The 19,080-nt window shown below is 37.0% G+C and overlaps 1 protein-coding gene across 4 annotated transcripts in view; it reads left to right on the top strand.

Moving 5' to 3' along the window:
- The window catches only part of LOC150090693 (ATP-dependent translocase ABCB1-like), a 390,895-nt gene that overhangs the window by 358,546 nt on the left and 13,269 nt on the right, over positions 1 to 19,080 (top strand). For all 4 annotated transcript variants that reach the window (XM_090372299.1, XM_090372310.1, XM_090372292.1 and 1 more), the window contains 2 exons: positions 5,334 to 5,528; positions 15,488 to 15,694. In XM_090372299.1, coding sequence (XP_090228425.1) covers positions 5,334 to 5,528; positions 15,488 to 15,694 — 402 coding nt within the window. The remainder of the gene's footprint in view (positions 1 to 5,333; positions 5,529 to 15,487; positions 15,695 to 19,080) is intronic.

Here is a 19,080-nt window from a genome sequence, read left to right as displayed (position 1 = left end):
TTTAGATACTCAGTTTTAAGGTTTATTGAAAGCAGTGCAATTGTTTAATTCCATTTACAGTTATATGAACTAGCAATGAAGTTTCATTTTTGTATGTAGCTTAGAAAGCAAACTTAATTGCAAAATTTTTGAAGCAAAATTTGTTTTTTTAAATGTGTACAGAAATGCTATTTTAGCATTACTTATATTAAATTGTTATATAGCTTCCACAGCTTGAATTTGCTCTCTATTTATACACACCTTGAATTTGCTCTCTATTTATACACACCTTGAATTTGCTCTCTATTTATACACACCTTGATCATCTGTCTGTTGGTGTTTTTCATATGGAAATTAATCATTTTTTGGTGCCAGATTGTGTACTGCTGATGCCTATCCACCCACCAATGAAGACACAGTAATCTCTGAAATGGCCATCTGGATAATAGCAATCATCACAAATATATAGCAATATATTTCTCTTTGTGGGAGTTGCCCTTTATTTATAGTGTAGGACTGTGACGATTCATGGTAATTTTTTTTTTCACAAAGTAAGATGTTTTTCTTCTTTGTGACAAACTGTTTAGCAATACAGAAATGATGCTTTAGCACTATTTGTATATAATTTATATGTAATTTTTTTAGTTTGAAGCATTATTCGCTCTAATGCTGAAAGATCTCTCTCTCTCTCTCTCTCTCTCTCTCTCTCTCTCTCTCTCTCTCTCTCTCTCTCTCTCTCTCTCTCAATGTTAACCCAAGTACGAAAGGATTTTGGCCTGTATATTACATTAATCTAGTACTTGCATGATTTAAGAAGAAAGCAAATACTTATTGACATTGAACTTGAATTTCTGGAGATTGTAATTTTTGGGAAATACATAAGAACAAAGATTGTTCCAAATCTTTCCAAAGTTATTTCTAAGAAATTGGAATAAATTCGGAAGCAAAATAGATAAAAAGAAGAGGAAAAGTTAGTTTGTGCATGTGCGGTTGAATATGAAGCTTAATACTTGAATATTGTGTACTCCAAATGTGTCAGACACCTACTGCGGAATGAAAAATTCTTTGGTTTCATAGTATGTACAATAGGATGCTTTGAACACAGGAATTTCATCATAATAATACACTTAATAATAATTAGCATATCATTGCATTGCAGAGATATATATGCCTTTTTTCATGAGATTGCTATAAGAAGAGGCGCCTCCGTGGGTAGGAGCAGCAGTGCGTAGCACACGCTTCTTGATTAGACCGGGGTTCGAGACACCTACTGCGGAATGAAAAATTCTTTGGTTTCATAGTATGTACAATAGGATGCTTTGAACACAGGAATTTCATCATAATAATACACTTAATAATAATTAGCATATCATTGCATTGCATTGCAAAGATATATGCCTTTTTTCATGAGATTGCTATAAGAAGAGGCTCCTCCGTGGGCAGGAGCAGCAGTGCGTATCACACGCTTCTTGATTAGACCGGGGTTCGAGACACCTACTGCGGAATGAAAAATTCTTTGGTTTAATAGTATGTACAATAGGATGCTTTGAACACAGGAATTTCATCATAATAATACACTTAATAATAATTAGCAGATCATTGCATTGCAGAGATATATGCCTTTTTTTCATGAGATTGCTATAAGAAGAGGTGCCTCCATGGGCAGGAGCAGCAGTGTGTAGTACATGCTTCTTGATTAGACTAGGGTTCGAGCCCGTGACCACCAAATACAGAGGATGCAGAAAGGTCAGGGAATGACTACCACATATCCCTGTAGCAATATGGCCTTAGTTGCTAATGCTCCTAAAAACCAAAACAACAACAGCTATAAGAAGAGATTTTATAGTTTTATACAAATAACAAGAATAAATATATATACAACAGTGTGCAAAAATATGGAATCCTTTTACTTTTATGCTATAGTGAAACAGATACGAATTGATTGAATGGTTATTATATATTTAAGTATGTATCTGTTTATAATTAAATTATGTATCACATTAGTGATCTTATGTAGTTATGGAAAAAATTTAGTACAACTTCCAATTAGCATCTCCTTCAAGCAAAGGCTATAGAAATGTTTACAGAAAAATAATATCTACAACTTTTATTATCGACACCATCTGAAATTCTCCTTGGCACAAAATGAAGTAAAGTTCTTCAGAAAGATAATCTAGGTTCTCCATAAAAATTTAATTTTTTTCTTGTAATCCTTGAACTGAATGCACCAGTGATTTTGACAGTTAACAGTTGACAAATAGTTGCTATTGGATTGAGGCCATGTGATGCAGCCATTCACTCTATATATATAATTTTATGATTATTAAACTGCTAAATCTTTTTTATTATCTACTTATAAGCCAATTTGTCTTTTTTGCTTAATTTGACCCCTTCTCCATCTCACCATCATAACCTAGTTTCCTTGGGCTTTTTCAAAAAAAAAAAAAAAAAAAAAAAAAAACAAGTACTAAAATTATGTTAAAATCTGATTGTAATCAGCTTTTAATATAATTTTACTTTTAACATTTTTTTTTTAAATTCTGAAAATTTTTGCTTATTTTTGTTAATGAATGAGCCATCAGGTGTGAGTTGTATTTGTATGGTACGAAGCTAATTATTCAGTAATATTCAAAAGAAATATGACAAAATTTCAGAAGACATGCATGACACACAGGATGGCAGTTGAAGAGAGCAAACATGTTTTAAGTTGGCTTCACTGAATTAATTGAATGGGATTAAGATCAGGTTTCTAGTAGACAAATCTTGTTAAAAATTTGTTTAAATTTCCTTTCTGTAATTTTGTAAATTTAATTCTTAACTTTGAAGCATTTCTGCTAGGTTACATTCTTTCTGGTAACTTTGATAGGTTAATTTTAACTTCACTAGTGAATAAAGTTGTGGTAACAGTTTAATTTCTGTAATACTTTGTTAATTTAAATTCTGTAATATATCGTAACTAAAATTTTGTAACCTTTAAGTTCAATTTTACCTAAATAATGGTTTTTACAAGGTCCACTTTGATACGTTAAACAAGGAAATCATGACTCAGATGGAAATATTGGGTTTGAGTCATGGAGTCATTGCTTGTATAGCCTGTGGCATGCATTCTAAAGTCAATCTCTAAACAAACCAGCTCACTGACTATTCTTTTCTTTGCACCTGATGTAAGGAGTCTACCAATCAGAAATTAAAATGCGAAGAATTACTAGAAGAATTTGAGTCACTGAAGAAATGTGTGCTTGCCCTCGAAACAAATGTAACTGGGTGCTCATCCGATGCAACCCTAATTTAGGTCCCAAAACACAATAGTCAAGTGCTTACTGTTCTGGTTGAAGATAGATTCTATTATCAGGGAAATGGGTGACATTTTTTAATAAAGACAGGTAGACCAGAGCCAGGGTGTGTTTGCTTGGTGCAACAATTGATGATGTTGACAACAGATTGTCAAATTTTAAGGGGGTAAAGAGAGTATTATTATTCTCTTGGTGATTAACAATATTAAAAGAACACGACCTGACGATTTGTTGGATAAATATAGGACCATGCCGGAAAAATGACATGAATTATATGTTGAAAGCCTTGTGGATTAACTCAAGACTTGAGGTACTCAGCAAGGCTTTTGTGGGGGGGGGATTTTTATAAGCATGGCCCACACTTGTAGGTAGAAGGATTTTATTTTGTAGAGATGTTATTCATTTGAAGAGAATACCTTAATGGTTCAGGGAAACTGCTAGTTCAGGGGAAGGAGGAAGAAGGATAATGTAGACATGTTTATCTGATGGTATGGGTCAAAGTAATGTTTGTACATGTCTGAAGAATTCTTGTTTGTTCCCTCAATAGCCAGTATTGGCATGGTATTCTGATGGTGGCCACATTCCAAATGAGTGGGAAGATAAAACTATGGAAAACAAGAGTAAATAATTTCAAGTTTCAACTATCTACGGTAATGTCAGGAGTGTTATTAATAAAATGAGTGAATTCAAACTCCTGGTTAGGACAACTAATGCTGTCTTAATATGACTGACAGAAATGTGGTGTCACCCAAAAAATTGAGGATGATGAGTTTCACTGTGGTATGTACAATGTATTTAGGAAGGATTGGGAAGATGGGAAGGAGGATGGTGGGGTAATGCTTCTTGTCAAAAGCAGGTTGAGATTTTGCTGAGTCAGAATTTATGCCTGTCAACATAGAATGTGTGTGGTAAGTTAGTTTGAAGCAAAGGTATAATGAGAGAGAGAGAGAGAGAGAGAGAGAGAGAGAGAGAGTAAGAGTAAGAGTAATCTGGAGACCAGAAGAATATGAAGAGTACGATGAGTGTCTCTACATGCAGAATAGGTAAGCAAGTGTAACTGTCTTATTATGGGTGATTTTAATTTATCCCTCATTGATTGCAATAAGTGGGAGAGAAGCTTACCATAGGAAACAAAATAATTTTTAAATAAACTAGATGATTATTATTTGTACAGCATGTAATTGAGAGAATACTAGGGGTAAGAATATTCTAGACTTCATTATTACTCATGAATCACAGGGTTTATATTACAGGACCATTGGCAGGTAGTGATCACACAATTGTTAATTTGAAGATGAAGAAAGATGTTGCAGTAGTTAAAGGTAAGGACATGGGTTTGATTTCATAAAAAAAAAATACTATGACAGTTTAAGATGCTCATGGCATCTATGAATTGGGCAGATTGCAGTTGGGGGTGCAAATATATTAGAAGCAATAATCACAGAAGCAATGAATCCATATATATCGTTAAAAAAATGTAGCACGAGGAGGATGCCAAGATGGCAAAAAACTGATATTCAGAGCTGTTTGTAATGCATCTTGTTTGACATCTAAGATTTATTTAATCAGATTTAAACTGAAAATAATTTTTTTTTATATTACTTCCAAGAGAAAGTTTGTTTGTTATTTGGTTTTTAGGACCATTAGCAGCTAAGGCCATATTGCTCCGGAAATATGCGGTGGTCATTTCCTGACCTTTCCGCATCCTCCATATTTGGTGGTGATGGGCTCGAACCCTGGTCTAATCAAGAAGCGTGTGTTATGCACTGCTGCTCCTTCCCACCTAGCTACGGAGGCGCCAACCAAGAGAAAATGAGAGGAAACACACCCATAGTCAATATTTAAAAAAATACTTTATGGATTATTAAGAGTGATCATATTTTTCTGTTTTCATTAGGTGTAAGATTTCATGTAAAATCTTAGTTTTTTAATTTGCTTTGAACTTTAACTAGTATATAGTATATTTTTGATGGATTTATGTTTATGAAGGTTAAGAGGAGATCTCCACTTTTTTTTTGAAAAGTTATTAGTTTCTAACTACTCAGTTTATCTAATCTCTAGGATCTACATGGAGATATAGCTTTCACTGGTGTGCGCTTCAGTTATCCAAATCGTCCTGGAGTGAAAGTCTTGAGATCTTTAAATGTGAAAGTATCAAGTGGAAAAACAGTTGCTCTAGTTGGAGGTAGTGGCTGTGGAAAAAGTACTAGTATTCAGTTACTGGAACGGTTTTATGATTGTTCTGATGGAACAGTGGTAAGTACAGATTAAGAAAATTACAGGGTTAATATGATTACATTTAGTTATATACTAATTTGTTTTTGAACTGCTAGAAGTACTGAATTATTTATTTATGTTTTTGAATTCTTTACAGCCTTAAATAGAATCTTGCTATTTTATATTTATTTTAATCATTCTATTCCAATCCAGTGATATGAGGAAAAAAATTGGGTAACTTAATTCCAATTCTTTCCTGTAGTGTTGCAACATTGCTTAGTACAGTTTTGAAAATCTGACAAATTTGTTCTTTAAAAATTCACCAGCAAATAAGTTCTAAACATGTTATTAAAAAAAAACTGAAAATTGTGATAAAAATAGGAGAATGTGCATTGTTAATGTGCAGTGGTGATAAAGATTAATATGAAGTCATAATACCATTCATTAAAAAATGATGTAGAGTTTAAGTAGTAAGAGCTTGAGAAGATGGAGGATTTAAAATCTTATTCAGATAACAAAGCTTGTGCTTAATATATAACATTTTTGTTTGTTGGAAGAATTTAAAATACATTTCTGTACAGTGCTTGATAATTAGACCTCACACTAAAGTGCATTTCATAATTCTCAAATGCACTTTTTGTGCTTTCCAATTTCTAAAAGGTAGCAGTATTGCTTGGCTATAAATTTCTTAGCCAATGGTGTTTTTAATGTAGTGTGATTGCTTAAGGGAAAGATATTCTAATTAGAAAAACCATTAACTTTGGACTTTGTTGCTTTATGTATTTACTGATGGACTAAGTGAAATTATCTCCATATGCTGAAACAACAGGGTGATTCTTCTTTGTAATAGAAACAATGGTTTCCCAATATAAACTAATATTTCAATTATTCCTTTGTTTACACACACTTAAAATCCAATTTGATTTCAAATTCTTCACAAAATTAGTATATTTCCATCATATCAAAAAATATGTGGTTGAATATGCCAATGTTTAAACAAAGTTATGGTCATAATTCTTCTTTTCCTATGTTTAGATGTAATAGTTACTTAAAGAACTTACGTCCACGTTATGTAACTTTGGACTTATGTAATTTTTTTTTTATTAATTTTTTTTTTTTTTAGGATTGTAAAATTTAAAACAGTAAAAAAAATAATAAAATAAAAAAAAAATAAGCAATCATTAATGACAAACATGACACGCACACATTGCACAAGTGAGATACGGTGTAACAAGCTTAAAAAATAGAAATGAAGAGAAGATTCTGATGCCATATTTTTGTAGGAGTCAGAAAAGAATTTGTCCACAATAAATCACTTTCTTCTATTAACACACTCGAAAAAGTCTGTTTACACTAACACTGCAAAACAGTAGATTTTTCACATTTGTAAGCATATCAGTTTATAAATTGATAAATTTATTCAATTTATAAGCATATAAATTAAAAGCAAACAACAAAACCTTCCATGACAAGTGCATAGCACATACTGAACAAGAATTAGCGAGAAACATCCACGCTTGCAATTTTGTCACCCCTCTCCCCCCACCCACTGAGCGCTATTTTGACCGGGAAAGATGATTTTAACCATGCCCATGTTTTTTTATGGCGGAAAATGTTCACGGCGATTTAAAATTCGCATTTTTTTAGGTTTCATTTTATATTAAATCAGCGACCGCGAATACAGATACCGCAAATAGCAGGGGTTTACTGTGCCCTGTACTGCAGGCCAGGGGAGGATATAACCCTCGCAACTAGATATCTTCAGACCCTCTTAGACACATTGCCTAATCAAAGGATCATCATAGGGCAGATGTAAACTGCCGCTCCCCGGCCTGGCACAGCATGACCCAGACAGGAGACCACGAGAAATGGCCAGATCCTTGAAGATCACCTGGCAAACACTACATTTGAGATCTTCAACTTGCCACACCAACTGCCAACTTTCTGTAACTCTGTGGGAGGCCACAATAGATGTATCACTCGCAACTGCGAACGTCGCCCGATATATTAAACACTGGACGGTCCAAGACTCCTGGACCACGTCTGACCACAGAGTGATTACATACCAGATACAGAACCAACTCAGTAGAACCCCGATGACAAAAAATCACTAAACCGCTTCGCAGTTAATAAGGCAAATTGGGAAACTTTCAAGGAAAAACTCACTGCTGAGGTTGGGGAGCACTACCAGACTGCGAGCCGACCCAGAGAAGCAAATGACCTGCAAAGAAAAGTAACTGAAATCATCATAAAAGCTAGCGAACAGGCAATGAAAAGGAAAATCCCAAAGCCAGGCGCCATGCCCTGGTGGACCCCCGACATTGAAAACCTGAGAAATGAAGTAATGAGATGACGAAAGGACTTCCAACGGGCCCGGCGATCTTGGCTGGTCGCTGAGGTCGCGGCCATGAGGGATAGGTATAAAGACGCAAGGAATCGATACACAAAATTAATAAAGGACACAGGCGCCTCCGTAGCCAGGTGGGAAGGAGCAGCAGTGCGTAGCACACGCTTCTTGATTAGACCGGGGTTCGAGCCCGTCACCACCAAATACGGAGGATGCAGAAAGGTCAGGGAATGACCACCGCATATCCCGGAGCAATATGGCCTTAGTTGCTAATGCTCCTAAAAACCAAATAACAACAACAACAATAAAGGACACCAAGCGCAAAACTTGGGAAAATCTTGTTTCCACAGCAGGGAACGCTAACCCCTGGGGAGTGGTCTATAAAGTAGCCACTAACAGACACTCCAGAGGAGAAGTCGCAGAAGCAACAATGACCCCGCTGGGTACCCTGAACACTACGTGGGATGACTCGGTGACCAATATTCTAAACACCATCTTCCTGGAACAGGTAACTCCTACCCTCCCAGAACAACTGCGGATCTGTCAAGAAAATGATTCATACTTCACTGACCAACAAGAAACACCCTTCACTGTGGATGAGCTGCATGCGGCCGCCATGCAAATCAGAAGCAAAAAATGCCCTGGCCCAGACCTAATTGAACCGGAAATTGTGAAGAAAACGGTGGAATACACCCCGGATCTGTTACTGATGCTATATAACACCTGCCTCCAAGAAGGAACCTTTCCTAACGACTGGAAAATTGCCAACATCAAACTTAAATTGAAAAATCCATCAAAGCAGCCAGAAAAACCAGAGTCCTACCGTCCGATCGCCTTACTCCCAGTTGTAAGTAAACTATTCGAGAGAATGCTGCACAAGAGGCTACTCCACTATTACGAAGGGGAAAACCTAACAAACACAATGCAATTTGGATTCAAACCTGGCCTATCCACGATCGAAGCTCTCAAGACACTGCTGGATAAAGTAGAAGCCTGTACTACCATATATTTTCTTGTTATCAGTATTGACTTCGCGGGGGTGTTTGACGCCATCTGGTGGCCGAGTGTCCTCGCGAGACTTAGGCGGGCTGGAGTGCCCCTAAACCTGTATAACACAATCAGGAGTTACCTAACACAGAGAACGATCGAAGTACATGCACCGTATAGGAAGCTAACTAGACAAATCCACAGGGGGTGCCCGCAGGGCTCTGTCCTAGGACCCCTGTTATGGAATATGATTTTAGATGAATTCCTGGCCCTTGATATTGGCGACATCGGCGCCCAGGCCTTCGCCGATGATTTGATAATAACTGTTTCTGCTGATTCACGAGCGCAGATCGAAGAAAAAGCCAACCACGCGATACGAATTTTGCAAAACTGGGCTACAATCCATTGCCTGCGGATTTCTCCAAGTAAGACCTGCTCGGTACTCCTGAAGGGCAGACTCGACCTTGCCAGACCACCGCAAGTGAAAATCCAAGGCACCACAATAAAACTTGCTACAGAAATAAAATACCTCGGAATCATCATTGACAAAACTCTGTCTTTTCAGCCCCATCTAAAGTACATTAAACAAAAGATACGGAAATATTCTGCATTGGTCGCAAGAGTGACCAGGAGAGACTGGGGGCTAAGCAAGCGGACCTTTTCCCTCTACTACAAATCTACCTTCATCCCAGTCATCACATATGCTTCACCAGTTTGGTACAAAAAGTAACCACAGTGGTAAATAGAAGAACCTTGGACAGCATCCAGCGGTCAATAATTCTGACAATCACACGAGCTGTCTTCACAGTCAGCACGCACGCACTCGAAGTTCTGGCCGGAGTCCTCCCGTTGGACTTGGAAATCATCAGATGCGCCCTGACATATAATATGGCAAAAGAAATACCGTGCACTTTCCTGAACTTCACGTTGGATCTCACCAACAACAGGAAGCTTGAAAAAACCAGATTGCTCGACCACCTCTGACAGGAATGGCAGGATCGGTGGACAGAATCCACTAAAGGGGAAATCACCAAGAAGTTCCTCCCTAGCGTAAACAGAGTCTTTCCAAAACTCCCAAGTTGGTTCCAACCAGGGCTCCACGTCACCTTTCTGCTCACAGGGCACGGGCCATTTAATGCAAAACTATCTAGCTTCCGAATCACTGAGGATCCCCGTTGCCTCTGTGGCCACGAGGAAACATGGCAACATCTCATGTATGACTGCGACCAGTATGAGGACCTGCGATGCAGGCTCACCACTGCTATCACCTACTTCCCGCAGAACATGGAACAGCATCTTCTCGACTCGGAACAAGAATACAAAGCCCTTACCATTTTTGCACAGAAACTCTTTGCTAGAAGGCGAGCACTTATAGCAAACCACCATGCACAGCACCCAGAAGCTGATGATGAATCCCAAAACCAGGACTAGAGAAAACCGGAATACACACAAGAAAACTGTACCCACAACTACGAACATGACCATCATTTAGCCTTGTTCACGAGGGAACTGACAAGTAGGAAGACCTACGTCTGAACCAGAGACAACCTGACACAGGACTTGATTCATGTATGACCCTGCGACTGGGATCTGACTCCTAACATTGAAAAAGAACACCAAAGAAGATCCAGTTCAGATCGCTTGGACACGCACGTGCTCACAACTGTCAATGCCTGATGGCGATCTGTACCGGGCTCCCTTGCCTGGTACCTTTACTCCCTTTCCCCTGGTGGGGAGGAGGAGACAGTCTTGTCTCCTCTCCACCCCTGCCAACCCTGATTCTTCTCCTGATGGGGCTTGGGCCTGCCTCAGTGAAAATCCTGGGGTCGCCTTCTCTATCGTCCCCATACTTCTGTCTTTTCCCCCAGCCTTCAGTCTCCCCCCTACTCTGCCTAATACGCCAGCGTATAACCCCACACAAACTGCAAAAACTTAACTTCGTCCAAATTAAACCGCATAGACCTCAATTGGCTTTTCTAATTCCAGAGTTCACCCCTACCGAGTATATATATATATATATATATATATATATATATTTTTTTTTTTTTTTTTTTTTTTAGTCCCTAGTCACTGAAATCTCAGGAAACTAGATGGCAGGGCCTGCCAGAGTAAAACTTCATTCTGTGTACCTGGTCTGCCTCCACGAGGCCAAGTGTGGACAACGTTGGGCCTCAGTAGGGGTCCAGCGGCTAAATGGCCAGATGAACAACGATACACAACACTACACATATACAAAATCCACACACTTTTAAATCTCTGGCCTTCCCAGTGAACTGGTACACCTACAATGAAAGCAACGCGGAGATGGGGGAAACCCCTGGTGCCGTTAGACATCAATACACTTTACACTTTACACTGTACTTTGCATTTGTCAATGTTAAACTTCAATTACTTTTTCTCAGCCCATCTGCCTAATTTTTGTAGATATTGCAATAGCTTGCTTACTGTCATTAACCACCCTGCCAACTTTTGTATCATCTACAAACTTAAACATTAAGCCTGTTCTGTAGCCGAGTGGGCAGGAGCGGGAGTGCAGTAGCACACGCTCTTTGAGTAGACCGGGGTTCAAGCCCCTGACTGCTGAATATGGTCGATCTGCCAACCCGCACTGGACCAGTATGGCAGATTATGGTCCATTCCCCTCAACATGAATTGTTGAGGAGGCTTCCATCCTGCAGTGTGTTGATAATGGCTGCACTTTACTTTTTCTTTTTACCTTCATCAGTATCATTAATAATGTTTGTCAACGTCAGAAGAAAATCTGTTGCACTAACATCTTATCTGACAGGATTAGTGCTTGAAAATCCATCAACTTGCAGAAGAGCTGAACATTTCAGTGTCTATGACCCACTTGGATGTAGTAATGTATCACAACAGGTTTTAAAACGGTTGACTAAGCAGCACATAAGCATATGTATATAGAACTCTCTGGAGCAGCTTCTCCAGTTTGAGATAACCAGTGGAATACTCTTGAAAAAAAAGTTTACTGGTGATGAGACACCTCAATCCATTGTGTCATACCAGAATAAGTTGTGACTCCACAAACTGAAAGCACGCCACCTTCCCACCAAAAAAGAGAGAGAGAGAAAAGTCCCATTAACAAAAAAAAAAAAAAAAGTGACAGCCACTAGTATGCACAAAAGGTGGCCTTTTTGTGGGTTTTCTCTCAAAGGATGAGACAATCAATACAACCTCGTACTGTGGCATATTGATTTGCTAAAAGAGGAAAAGATGACACGTATCATGCCCTGTGACTGTACACACACACACACACACACACACACACACACACACACACACACACACACACACACACACACACACACACACACTGTGACAGACTCAGTGAATATTTCAAGAGTATGGGCTGGTATTCAGCACTGTATACAGTCCTTACTTAGAACCTCAGACTTTCATCTCTTTGGACCTTTCAAATGACATTTACTGAGTCTACACAGTCTGTGAGTAATATCGTAAGGGTAGTGTCATGATTATGGTTGCTTGACTTTAATTTTTTTGAGGAGGGCTTCAGTGCAGTTTTTTTCCACTGGGGAAACCAATGCAATGAAGTGCCATAAACAGGAGTCTATCTTCATGCCTCATCGGTTTATTTCTGTTTAAAAAAAAAAAAAAAAAACCACCTCTTGCTTAGCATCTTCTAACTGATATCAGGGTATTGTGCATAAAGGTTTTTTTTTTTTTTAACCATAGAATAAATTACTGTTATACCTCTTGTGAAGTAATTTAAGCATTGAGAATCCGCAAAAAAATATATGAATTATATATAAGACATTCTGCTATCAAAGTATAATCTGTTCTGAAATTTATTAATGCATTTTATATACTCTCTCAGAGCCTTATAAACCTCAATCAGGTTCCCTCAAAGGTGCCTAGTTGCCAAGCTCTGTAACCCACATAATCGGAGTCTTTCCTTGTATAGTCATCCTTTTGCCAATCTCACCATGAGAGGTGCCCATCTTTAGGCCCTTTCAAGAAGCTCAATGTCTTTTTTTTAGATGAGGTCTCCATACTTACACAGTATTCCAAATACAGTCTTACGATTTGCCTTATATAATGGGATTGTGACCTCCCTATCTGTACAGGATAACGTTCGATAAATCATCAATAAGACACCATGGGCTTTCGGGGTGCTTGTTTACACTGATAAGAAAACTTTGTATCTGCCTGTATCATAACTCCTAGATCTCTCTCTCTTCCTCTATAGTTTTTAATTCTGTCCCACCAAGTGTATAATTATTTTGTGTGTTGCTATTCAAGTGTAAGACCTTGTATTTTGCTGCATTAAAACATAGCTTCCACTTTTCTGACCATTCTTGAACCTGAAAAGGCTGTTTAAGCATTGTAATGCATCTCCATCATTTCTACTACCCAGGTAGTATGCATGCATCATTTTATTATATCTCATATTGTGAATCCCTTCACAATGAGTTGCCTAGGTATTGCACTACTTCGAATAACACTTCTCTGGTAGAGAAGACTACTGTTACTTTTCTCAGATGGGCACCACGGAAAGAGTGTTCTCTGCCACACTATTCACCCCAGCCCTTGATCCTTTCCTCTCAAACTGCAATGTAATAACATCCTAGCCTATGTGGAAGACCTGAAAATGTTCTTCTCATCCAGCAATAATGATAGTGAGCATAACGTTGCTCTACAAGCCACACATCAGGTGGTGCCCATCTGAGAATAAGTAGTCTTCTCTACCAGAGAAGCGTTACTTATTCGAAGCAGTGCAATACCTAGGCAATTCATCATGAAGGTATTCACAATATAAGATATAATAAAATGATGCATGCATACTACCTGGGTAGTAGAAATAATGGAGATGCATTACCCATTCTTAAACAGCCTTTTCATACTCTTTGACATTTAGTCAAGAAATATATTTAGGTTATTCTTGAATCTGTTCAAGTCATCCTGAAGGAGCACTGCTTGGCACTGGTCATTAACGACTCTCCCAATCTTTGTTTTTCGCAAATTTAAACATCACTGCACTTCTGATGTTTCACCAATCTGAAAAATATCCATTGAACAACATCCTCTGCCTTTTGCCCTGCAGCCACCTTGCAGTCCATCTTACAGTCTTTTCAGTAATCTCAACATGTTCTAGCTTATACAGTAACCTCTCGTGAGGGACTGAGTAAAATGCTCTGTTAAAATCCAAATAAACTATTTTGAAATTGCTCCCTACATCCAGTTAATGAGTAACTGCATCAAAATAATTTACTAGGTTAGCTAAACATGATTTTCCCTTAACAAAGCCATGTTGTGTATTCTTCATATTGCCATATCTTTCTAAATATTCCTCGATTGCATTCTTAATTATAACTTCTAAGACTTTCCCTTACCACTGAAGTCAGACTAATCAGTCTGTAGTTACTAATTTCGGCCTTAAAACCACCTTTATGTATTGTCATACTACTCTCATTATGACAGACTAGTTTGAGGATGTGAGCATGGAAATGTTGGACCCAGAGCTCTGGCCTGTCCTGCAGAGAACCTCTGGGATGAATTGGATTGTCAGATGCATATGAGAAGAAACTGCTCAAAAAAACAGAGCAGAACTGGTTGCTGCTTTGAAGGCCAAATGACAGAAACTATGGAAAGACATCTACAAAAAACTTGTGGAGAGTGTTTCATGGAGACTAGTGGCTGTCATAAAGGTTACTGTTATTAGCTTTCCTCTAATAAAGGTTATTTATTTATTTATTATTGTTCAGTTTTTTTTTTAAATTTCATTCATTTCTAATTCTCCTAACCTACTTTTTTCTTTAGCCCATGATCATCTTTGTCAATTTTGTTTATTGAATTGAAACTGTATACAAGGTTATCTGATTTCATTAAGTACTTTTTCCGCCAAATGACTTTTAATTACAAGCACATACAGCTGCTAAAATCATAAAGTAACACCTTGATTGAGCAGATGAGTCATTTTCATATATTTATTTTTGGATTCTGGTATATTTTTACTATTCCAAATTAATAATTAAAGTTAATTTAAAATTTCATTTGCTAGAAGTTTTAATGAAATAAAAGCACTGTTATACCATGTGAGAATTTGTTTTAAGATGTTTAGTGAAATGTCATCACATCAATCTATGTTTAATACAGTCTGGCTACATTTAAAGTTTTTGTTAAACCCTGTCTTCGGCCCCTCTGATGAGGCATAGTAAAAGAAACAAATTATAAAATAAATTATGATAACATAACAAATAAAATTGATATATATGTGTACTAATCAATCTTACTCTTTATATTAACATGATTTGTTCTGTAATTTGTTTCTTTTGTTGTGCCTGATATACCTCTAAATGCCTGAAGGCTGAATTGACGTGGTAACAATTCAATAAATATCTTAAAACAAGTTCTCATGTGGTATAACAGTGTCTTTTGTTTCACTTTGTCTTTGACTTCTTACAGTGTCTTTTGACTTCTAATAATAACAAGCCATATATTGGTAATTTATTATAGTCTCTTCACTGTTGTTTCAGTTACCAAATAGATTGTAATCTGGCTTAAGGTTATCTTCATATTTAAGTTGGTGGAGATGATGCGATTTAAAAACTTAAGATGTTTATGAATTTATGTGAATTATTTACTGTATGTTATTGTTATTTTAATGTATTATTATATTTTCTTATAGTCAATAAATGGTAATAATATACGGGACATCAATGTTGCATATTTAAGGTCCCAAATTGGAATTGTATCACAAGAACCAGTTTTATTCAGCTATAGCATAGCAGAAAATATATCTTATGGGGACAATTCTCGTATTGTGCCAATGGAAGAAATTATTGAAGCTGCTCAGAATGCCAACATTCACAATTTTATTATATCCTTGCCAGGGGTATGTATTTTTAATGCATTGATTTTTTAAATTAAAAGCTTTTGAAAGTATACTTAATATATAAATATAATGAAGAGATAGTGGTGTGGTGTGGTCAGAAAGTTTTTGGAGATTTAATTAATATTTGAGAATGATGAAGCTTACTAGCTATTCAGCTGGATCTCCTTTGAACCATTCTATGTGAACACTGTATAGACTGATTCCAACACTTCAGCAACCTCTGGGAGCAATCTATACAGTGTTCATAGAGAATAGTTCATTGGTAATAATATAAATTGGTAGTAATCAATTCTTTTAGCATTGCCAATAGTTCCTGTGTTGTGTTGTGTTCTGAATAATTTCCTCCAGTCATTGCATATCTTGAAGGGGATCTTTAAGCTTGGGAAACAAAAATAAAATTGTAGCAGGCTAAATCCAGTGAGTGTGGCAAATGGGGGACCAAGTGTGATGGCCTGCTTGACAAGGAATTCTTAATGTAAAGCACTGAGTGTGTAGAGATACTGTTGTGATGCAAGTGCAAATTTCCCAAAGCCCACTTTTTTTTACCATTTTCTCTTAACAGCATGCACATTTTCCATAAAACTGTTTTGTGATATTACTGGTTCACTCTTTGATTGTGTGGAGACAATTTTATGATGGACACGAATAATATCCTGTGAATCAAATAATACAATTAGCATGACCTTCACATTTGATTGAGATTATCTTGCAATTTTGGACCTTGAAGAAGACAATCTTCCATTGATAGGAACAGGCCTTTGTTTCTGGGTCATAACCAAACACGAATGATTGATTCATCACCAGTAATGATGGAAGAAACAAAGTGTGGATCATCAGCAGTGTGTCCAAGAAAGTGACGTGAGAACTCATCACTCTCTGTGATTGTCAGTGAGGATGCGAGTCACAAACATGGATGAAACTTATTGCATTCCCAAATCGTGTGTTAAAATTTGTTATATATCCCAAATGTTACTTTCATGTGGGACATATCACTAGCAACTTTGCAGATAGTTAACCATCAATCAGTCCTGATCAGATCACAAATGTGAGCAATTGAATCAATTTTATGAAGTTGAAGGGAGAGAAGATCATCTTCAATGCACTAGTAGCCCTATTAAACTTTGCAAACCTCTGAAAAATCTTCAAATGATACATAGCACCCTCTCCAAAAGTTGTTTTTTAACATTTATTAGGTTTCCTTACGGGGACAATATTATATTTTAATAAATAGCAGAAGAGCTTTTTAGTAATACTGTTTTTAAGTCAAGTCAGTTTTTCCTTTATTTATTGTAGATCTATAAATTGAAATTTTTAATATTATATAAAGTAAGAACTGTATGATATAGTGTTTTTTTTTCAACTGTCACTCATTTGGAGGCATCTGCATTTGAATAAAGTTAGGGAGACTGGAGAAATTCTTAAAATACCTCTTCAGTTAGGGATATAGTTAGCTGATTTCAGGTGGAAGGTGTATGAACCCCCCACCTGGATTGGTGGGAAATGGCATGGGCCATTTCCCACTAATCCAGGAATCGTTATTAAATTTCATGTGAATACCAGTCTGCTTTATTTGTTCAGTAATTGATCCTAGGTATTGAAGGTTTTGTAGAGAAGATTGTGGATAAGGTGTTGCACTGCACTGGGTTCGTTGGATGGTCCGAGAGTTTGTCATCACTTCCCAGATGTCGGTTGAATCCATTCGGCCACAAAGGAGTTGAGTCAACGTGTGCAGGTTCCTCTTCTTGATGATGGTTTCAGGCTGAGGTTTGCAGAGAACGCTCTGAGAGATGGTAAATTGCCCTGAAGTTTTGATTTATAAGATCAATACACAGAGTCTGCAAGAGAAAGCAGAATACCATTTACTAAACTGTAGAATATTTACCTCTCATCCAACGTGTTTACTTGTCATTTTCTTGGCCATTAATTGGACACATCTGTGCAACAAAGTTTCAGACTAGTTGTCTGGAATTTATATCAAGATGACTGATGGTCCTCTTCAAGTAATAATTGTAGTAATAGTTATCAGTTGTACTAACTGCAAATATTAATAAGTGTAAACCCATACCCCGCCCTCCACACACAACCACCAGAGTCCCTCTTTCATAATGCTCCTGGTGACAAGATTGGTACAGCCATCAGTGCTGCTTTCCTGGACCATCACTCTGCTCAGTAAACCAATGCCATTTCTACAAAAGGGAATGGTTGTTGTATATTCCACATTCATGCCAGATGCGGCTTATCTGATGATCAGTTGTAAAATTGATTTTTTCATTGTAAAAATTTATATAAATATAACAAAGAACTATTGATATTATGCCATTTGGCTGTCAGAATGAGTACATATGATAAAATTTAATACAATTAGACTTGCCAGCTCATGCTTAAGTACTTGGTTCAGTGATGCTTTTCAGATCCTGAGATGGTGTGTAAGGACTGGTAACACAATCCATTGTTCAGCAGATATAAAGTACTCTTTGGGGAAGATGATTTTGTCTCATTTGAGTTGATACTTGTCTTCCCATGGTCACAGAGAACTTATGTTGTAGTTACATAGCATTCAGCTATTGGTTATAGATGCTAAAACTCCAGTAATGGTTATCATTTTGATGCTGATGGCCTTTTATATGTCATACTGTTCCAGTTTTCAGTATTCACTGTGAATTCAAATAAATCACATTAAGGAGACAATTTTCAACAATAAACTCTAAAGACAGTGTGCAAGTGAGATAAAGGTAGCATGTTTTATTCTCCATAGTCACATTAATGAAGGATATCCTTTGCTGAATGGCTAGTTCAGCAAACATTATTTTTCAAGTACCCATCATTCATTGTAAAAATTTATATAAATATAACAAAGAACTATTGATATTATGCCATTTGGCTGTCAGAATGAGTACGTATGATCAAATTTAATACATTAGACTTGCCATTTTAATACTATAAGATAACTCCATAAATGTGTTTAATCCATTTAACTAACTGGATTAAACATCAGTTTTGTTGTTATTAATAACTGCAGATTTCCAATTAAAAAATTGATAAGTACAGCAGGGCCTGCCTTATGGCAGGTTAGGTTAGGTTCCAGGACCCCGCAGAAAGGCAAAAATTGTCGAAAAGTGGAACATAGCTTTTTTTCATTTGCGAATGCATATAAAAGCCTAATAACATGTTTACACTATCATATGCTATAAATAGACCGAATCACCGACAATAAAATGACACCCTTTTTGGACTCTGCTGCTTAGCACGTCATGCCAAAAAAACGGAACAAGCACCGAACATAATGAACGTGGATATAATTGGTTAAAGGGCTCAATTACTGATAATAATTAATAATAATTATCAATTATTAATTATTCAAGCATTTCCAAATTTGATATTTATCA

Source organism: Mastigoproctus giganteus, chromosome 1 (assembly GCF_048544385.1).
Source record: "Mastigoproctus giganteus isolate SK-2022 chromosome 1, ASM4854438v1, whole genome shotgun sequence".
NCBI classification, from domain to species: Eukaryota; Metazoa; Arthropoda; class Arachnida; order Uropygi; family Thelyphonidae; genus Mastigoproctus; species Mastigoproctus giganteus.
Note: the sequence above shows the minus strand (reverse complement) of the source record. Positions and strands in the feature narration are given on the sequence as shown.